The sequence below is a fragment of the Thecamonas trahens genome (assembly GCF_000142905.1).
Source record: "Thecamonas trahens ATCC 50062 unplaced genomic scaffold supercont1.25, whole genome shotgun sequence".
Lineage (NCBI taxonomy): Eukaryota > Apusomonadida > Apusomonadidae > Thecamonas > Thecamonas trahens.
Window position 1 is genome coordinate 379074 of NW_013657655.1, and position 6948 is coordinate 386021.

The following is a 6948-nucleotide window of genomic DNA, read 5'->3' on the forward strand; positions in this document are numbered from 1 at the left end:
CCCCCCCCCCCCCCCTCCCTGATCATCATCGGTGGTGGAAGGAATCGGTGGGTGGTGGAAGGGAAATGGAGGGGCCTGGCCCCAAGAGCGAGGTCGGGACGCCCCTGTCTGCTCCTTGACAGGTACAGTGGCGATGGCGCTGCGGCTGGCGGCTGGCGGCTACGCACCAGAGCTGATGGTGCATGTTGCTATTGTCACTCACCAGTCCGGGCCGCAGAGAGTCTTCATCATCCACAACATCGCAGGAACAGAACTGGCTACGCTCGACTCGCCCAATCTGCTCGTACTCGGCGTGTCGTCCGCTGCGACACGCAAGGCGCTCCTGGCCGATATTGCCGTCCTTTTCCGCCTCGATGAGGCTGACCGCAGCAGAGCGTCAATGGTTGCAGTGGCTAGCGATGGCGGAAGCTCCGGTGGTGGCAGCGGGAGCGGCATGGCACGAGCGTCGTCGTCCGAGGCGATTTCGGAGGCCGACGGCGCCGGTGACGAGCTTGTCTCGGCGCCGGGCCTCTCGTCCAACGTCCGCCGGCGGCTGATTGGCCGCCGCGACTCCTCGCCGCCAGTGATGGGTGCTGGCGGCGACGCGCCGCTGCTGCACGAGATCGACTTTCAGTCGGACATCGACGTTGTCCGCTCGGGCTGGCTGGCCAAGAAGAAGAGCTCCGGTGGCATGCTGCGCAACTGGGACAAGCGGTTCTTTCTCCTCAAGTCAGGAGTCCTCTACTACGCCAAGTCGGACAAGGCCCGGGTGCCTGTCGGCTCGATTCAGCTCGACGGGCGGGTGGTGGTTCGCGGCAAAGGCAAGTCGCGCGACATTGTGCTGACGCACGCGCAGAAGCGGACGTACATCCTGCGCGCTGACTCGGTTGCCGAGGCCATCCAGTGGATCAACGACATCCACGCCCACTCGGCGGCGCAAAGCAAGGGCGAGTCGCTGCTCAACTCGAGCTCGCCGAACCTCACACGCCGCGTAGACTCGGAAGGCTCAGTCGGCCAGGGTCTCTCGCACTCGTCGTCAACTCCGACGCTCGCCGAGCTCGCCATGCCGCCGTCGGTTGTCCGCATGATCTCGCAGGGCAAGCTGCCTGAGGACATCGGCGTCTACATCCGCGACGGGTCAGTCAAGATTGCCGAGGGCCGCTCCGGGGGCTCCGGTAAGAGCCGCCACATGTTCCTCTTCTCCAACGCCCTCGTCTACGCCTCGCCGACCGGCAAGAAAGACTACAAGGTCCGCGGCATGCTCGACCTCTCGGGCGTCTCGGTCTGTGACATCCCGGCCGTCGAGACCCACACCTTTCACTTTTGCATCATCTGCGACAAGGGCCGCTTCATTGTCGAAACCGAGACGCTCGACGCCAAGATCGAGTGGATGACCGACATCTTTGAGGCCTCGGAGATCCTCAACAACGGCTTCCTCGCCCTCGACGATGAGGCCGGGCCCGTCAACGTTCTCAACGCTTCGCTCTCGCCGGCTGTTGCCGTTCCACGCCCGTCGCTGCCGTCACCGTTGCCGTCGCGCCCGTCACCGCTCGCCCGCCAGGCCACCGGTGGCTCGTCGTCGCAGCCGTCGTCGCCGGCGTCTGCATCGCCGCCGCCGCGCAAGGCACAGCCAGACTCGACGCCGACATCGTCGCCGACCCCGTCGCCCAAGTCATCGAAAAAGGCCGAGCGCGAGCTGCGCAAGGAGCGAATGATGTCGATGCGATCCATGGTCTGTCTCGACAAGTCGTTTCCCAAGCCGCCGATGCCCAACTGCGTCCGCCTCGGAACGTACAACGTCCAGCCGGACCCGACGGCCAAGTCGTCTCTCGCCTCCAAGTGGTCCGAGCGCCGCGCGCTCTTTGCCACCTCGGTCCGATTCCACTCGCCCGACGTCCTCGCCATGCAGAACATCTCGCTCGCCAAGGCCTCGGAGCTCCTCGGCAAAATGTCCGACTACGCCATGATGGACGGGGCGTCGGAGCACTTTGAGGCCGAAGGCGTCGACCGTGCCGCAGTCCCGGGCTCAAACACGCGCCCGTTCCTGCCCATCTTCTACTTTCGCTGGCGGCTGCAGCTCGCCGACTCGGGCAACTACTTCCTCTCACCCAAGCCGTCCGCAAAGCTCGATGCCGACCTGCCCATCGACCAGGACGTGCTTCTCCTCCGCAACGCGGCGATAGCAAGCGAAAACCTCCCCTCGCGCTCGCCAACCGCACCCTACGTTTGGGTCACGTGGGGCCTCTTCCAGGACGTCTTTACCGAGGCTGCCTTTTACGTCTTCACATGCGACCTCACGCCCGCGTGCGAGACGCCCGAATCGCGCGCCGCGCACGTCGCCGCCCTCCATCGCACCATCGGCGCCCGTGTCGGGAACACGCCGTTTGTCCTCGCCCTTTCGGGCTTCCTCACGCCGCCGCCGGCCGAGCCGCTCCTCGACGGTATGCTTGCGCCGTTTGGCGACGGCGGCTCCATCGCCCTGCACTCGATGGCCGAGCTCGACGTGCCGCCGAGCCACGAGCACGTCGGTGCCGAGGCCACCTTTACTGCGCCCACCGGCGAGACCATGGTCCTCGATCACATCCTCTACCGTTCTGGTGCCGTCGAGGTGCTCTTGTCGGGCGTGACCGAGGACGTGTTCATCTCTGGTGCGCGCCCGGCGCTGCACTCGCTCGTCCTCGCCGATCTCATCATCGACATGAGCGGAGCCGAGTAAACGCGAGCCGCTGCCGCGTCACCCGTTCACCCGAAAGGCAACGCGGACTTTCTCGGCCATTGGTCGCCGGTTAAGCGTCATCCGCCACTCGGCGCGGTCCTTGGGTGAGTCGTGGATGTCCTTGGACTCGAGGAGGATGCCGCGGGTGGGGATGGTGCGGAGAAAGGCGCCCACCAGGAGCGTGCCAGCGCCGAGAACAAGGCATGATGCCCATTGCAGCGGGCCAAGCGGCTCAGTCTTGGTCCACGACCCGCCGATGGTCACAATGGCGCCCTGCACAGCGCCGGAAAAGAGAAGAACGGCCCAAAAGTAGTAGTTCCGGCCGAGGCCCGAGACCACGTTCTGCTGCTGGAAGACCGAGCGGACGTTGAAGAAGTTGAACAAGGTCATCATGACATGGGCGTTGAAGACGAGGGTAAAGTGCTTGCGGCGGTAGCGCTCGACGGTGAAGAAGGCCGGCCCGATAAAGAGGACGAGGAGGAGCATGAGCAGCTGGTACGCGGCCTGGCCAAAAATGTGCATCATCATGACCCGGGTGACAACGTTCTCTGACGAAGAGACCGGCTTGGTCTTGCGCAACAGGTCCGGCGACGGCGAGTCCGAGGCGAGAGCAATGGCTGCAAAGGTGTCCATGATGAGATTGACCCAGAGGAGGCCGACGGGGGAGATCGGTGGCTCGCCGCGCGAGTTGGTCACAGAGCCGATGATGGTGATGAGGACGGTAACGACGTTGCAGGTAAACTGGAACTGAAGGAACTTGCGGATGGAGGAGAAGACGTTGCGGCCCCAGCGGATGGTGTTGACGATAGACCCAAAGTCGTCCGAGAGTAGCACAATGTCGGCGGCCTCGCGGGCAACGCCCGAGCCGGAGACGCCCATGGCAAAGCCCACATCGGCGGCGATGAGCGAGCGCCGGTCGGCGAGGTCGCCGCCTGTGACGGCGACGACAGCACCAAAGTCTGACTGCAGCTGCGAGATGATGCGGAGCTTGTCGTCGGGCGTGGCCCTGGCGAGGATGGTGAGCGTCGGTACCATGCTTTTGAGCTCATCATTGGTCATCTTGTTGTACTCGAACGAGTCCATGGCGAGGTGGTACTCGGGGTTGTAAATGCTGATTTTGCGGGCAAGCGTGATGGCGCGTGGAAGCGACTCACCGGTGACAAGCCGGACCATGACGCCGGCCTGCTGGGCAGCGCGGATCTCGCCGCGAACTGAAGGCAAGAGCGAGTCGGAAATGCCGACAATGCCGAGGCAGACCATCTCGGTGACGTCGGCGTCGGCGACGTCGGGCGGCGGGCGAAACCCGATGTCCTTGTACGCGAGTGTGAGGACTCGCCGCCCTGCGTGGGTCCACGCCTTGATCATCTTGCGGAGCTTGTGCTGGAACGGCACAATGTTGACGACCTCGCCGTTCTCGTCGACGATGCGTGTGCAAAATCCAAGCAGGAGCTCGGCCGCGCCCTTAACGTACAGCCGGTACCGCTCGTCGCCGCGGAGCGACGCGTGGCCGTAGGAATCGGACGAGCGCGAGTCCGAGAACAGGCTCGGCCTCCCGGTCCGAAAAGCTGACGAGAGCGGAGCGTCGAGGCGGAGGAGAACGGCGGACCACTTGGCGACCGGGTCAAAGGGAAAAGTGGCGACAGTATGCCCATGGTAAGCGTGGCGCAACTCCTCATACGTGCCAAACTTGGACGAGAGCGCGGTGCCAAACTTGAGCAGCGAGATCTCGGTCTCGTTACCGTAGTACTTGCGCGTCACGCCATCGGCGCCGACAATCAGGTCGTCGTCGTCTTCGGCGAGAATGTCAATGTCGGGCGCGATGATGGCGGCGCGCGAGTTGAGAAAGAGCGAGTGCTGGAGGAGGCCGAGGACCGAGTCTGCCATGGCGTCCTCGTCGGGCTCCAGCGAGAGCTGGCCCCAGGGGCGAGCGAGCGAGGAAAAGTCATAGTCTTGATAGTCGGCAATGGCAAACTGCTTGCCGGCGATGTAGCCTTGGTCTAGGATCATGTGGTTGACGGTGACGGCACCCGTGAGGTCGATGACCACCTCTGAGCACCGGCCCATGGTCTCGACTGACGATAGGTTGCGTACCATGTTGTGCTCGCCGACCATGCGGATGATGGAAAAGGCGATGGCGAGAGTGACCGAGAATGGCAGGCCTTCCGGGACCGATACAACGGTGAGCGTAAGGCCGGTGAGGATGTACTCGGTCATGCGCTCAATGGCCTCGTTGTCGATCGAGTCACCCTTGACCACGCGAGTAATGAGATACTTGGCCGAGAGAACCGAGACGAGAACAACCGCGATGGCGAGGCCAAGCTTACCGACCTGCTTGCCAAGGTTGGCGAGCTTGTTCTGGAGCGAGGTGTGCTCGTCGACGGAGCGGCGGGCGTCGCGGGCGCGCTTGCGAGCGAGGTACGTGCTGTCGCCGACAGCGACGACAACCATGACGACTCTACCCTCCGCCACGTGCGAGCCGCGCATGATGAACGGATCGTGGCTGTACGACTTGCGGACGTCGTCGGCCTCGCCGGTCACCTCGAGCTCGTTCATCTTGCAAGGATCGCCGAGGAGGAGGCCATCGGCAGGGACGACGGCGCCGCGAAAGACGTGAACAATGTCGCCGACAACCAGGTCATTGGCTGGGACCTGCTGGATGTCCAGCGACGAGGCACGAAGAACGGTGACTTCCTCGTTCTGGAGAGCGGCAGCGAGCTCGGCAAACTGGTGATCCTTATAGTTCTCGTTGATGGCGGTGAAGATGATGATGATGGTGACGGCAATGAGAATAGAGGTGCCCTCTACATAGCCGGCGCCTCCGGTGTCAGCAGCAAACTCGGAGATGGAGACGCCGAGCGAGAGCGAGAGGAAGGCGGTGATGATGAGCATGATGAGGGTAAAGTCGTTGGCGGCCGAGAGCATGAAATGGACAAACGATCGCTTGGCGATGTGAGTCGCGTTGAAGCCCCAGCGAAGGCCGCGTGCTTCCAACTCTGCCTCATCGATGCCTTGTGCGGCGTCGACATCAAGCTCTTCCAACACGCCCTCCTGTCCGCCGAGGACCGAGAGTAGCTGGAGCCGGTTGGGGAAGAGCTTGCTGAGGCCGTCTCTCTCGTAGCTCTGCTCATTGACCTCGTACTTGACCTTGTCTTCTCCACGCAGCGCCTCAGCCTCGAGCGCCCCCGCGTCAACTCCAGCCATGACTCTTGTCCTTCTGGCCCGCCTGCAGAGGGGCTTTAGTTAGGTAGCCGGCGTCCGCGTTGGCGCCGTAGCCCGAGGGGAAGGCGGCCGAGTGCCGAGTGGCGATCGTGATCAGGAGCGTGATCATGATCGCCAGGCACTTGGCTCCTGGCTCTTGGGCGGGCTTGGGTGAGGAGGTGCTGGTGGGCATGGCAGAGGCACAAGAGTTAGCACGGCAGACGCGGGTGCTTGCGCAGGTACGAGGGCGGGTGGCTGGGGCGCAGCAGGCGGCGGTGGGGGCGCAGGCTGAGGCAGCGCGGGACGAGGCGGCGCGGCTGAGGGCTGAGGCCGACAACGCGCGGGCGCGGGCGGCGCGAGCCGAGGAGGCGCAGCGGGCGGCCGAGAGCGCGCTCAAAGCGGCGCAAGAAGAGCTGCGGCGCGCAAATGAGGCTGCGGCGAACAAGGTGGAGGGCATCCCGCTGGTGGTGCATCTGCAGGCGGTGGAGGCGGCCAAGGGCGCGCAGGCGGCGGCCGGCGAGCTCGAGCGCCGTCTGGCCGCGGCGACGGCGCGAGCCGAGGCAGCCGAGGCGGCGGCGGAGCAGGCGCGGACAGATCGTGCGGCGGCGCGAGAGGAGATCGCCAGCGCGGCAGGTGGGCTGGAGAAGCGTCTGGCGGAGATGCAGGTGGCGCACCGGCAGGCGCTGTATGTGGCCGAGCGCGAGAACACCGAGCTGCGACGCGAGAACGAGGCGCTGCGCAAGGCGGCGGCGGTGGTGGGCAGGCGCAAGCGGGCAGGATCAGGAGCAGGCGCAGGCGCAGGCGCAGGGGGAGGAGGAGGACGGAGCCGCGGATGAAACGGTTTACTGGATGCATCAGCGAGTGGGAAAAGACCGTAGCATGCAAGGCAATACGATTAAAGGTTGGCGAACATGTGCGGGGCGGTGGCGCCGTTGGCGTCGGCAGCGAGCTCGCCCGAGACGCAGGTCCACTCGGCGTAGCCGCCGTTGGTGACCGGGGTGCAGGTGTCAGTGCGGATCGAGGCCGAGCGGGCCGAGCCAGAGCAGGTCGAATCG

General features: G+C 64.7%; 3 protein-coding genes across 4 annotated transcripts in view; 2 read left to right on the forward strand and 1 right to left on the reverse strand.

Annotated features, from left to right (window-relative positions):
• The window catches only part of AMSG_06076, a gene marked incomplete at both ends in the record, with an annotated part of 3465 nt that extends 755 nt beyond the window's left edge, over nucleotides 1–2710 (forward strand). Inside the window, one exon of one of the 2 annotated variants that reach the window (XM_013902128.1) lies at nucleotides 218–2710. In XM_013902128.1, the coding sequence (XP_013757582.1) occupies nucleotides 380–2695 (2316 nt within the window). Of the gene's footprint in view, nucleotides 1–128 lie in introns of both variants that reach the window. The other variant, XM_013902129.1, reaches the window with a different exon arrangement.
• Nucleotides 2711–2721: 11 nt separating this feature from the next.
• On the reverse strand, nucleotides 2722–5896 carry AMSG_06077 (plasma membrane calcium ATPase; the record flags this gene model as incomplete). The annotated part of the gene is made up of 2 exons (XM_013902130.1): nucleotides 2722–2746; nucleotides 2784–5896. The coding sequence occupies 2 exons, from the start codon at nucleotides 5894–5896 to the stop codon at nucleotides 2722–2724; spliced, it is 3138 nt and encodes a 1045-aa protein (XP_013757584.1).
• Nucleotides 5897–6084: 188 nt separating this feature from the next.
• On the forward strand, nucleotides 6085–6925 carry AMSG_06078 (uncharacterized protein; the record flags this gene model as incomplete). Its single annotated transcript, XM_013902131.1, has 2 exons — nucleotides 6085–6132; nucleotides 6181–6925. The coding sequence occupies 2 exons, from the start codon at nucleotides 6085–6087 to the stop codon at nucleotides 6727–6729; spliced, it is 597 nt and encodes a 198-aa protein (XP_013757585.1). The 3' UTR covers nucleotides 6730–6925.
• Nucleotides 6926–6948: the final 23 nt, after the last annotated feature.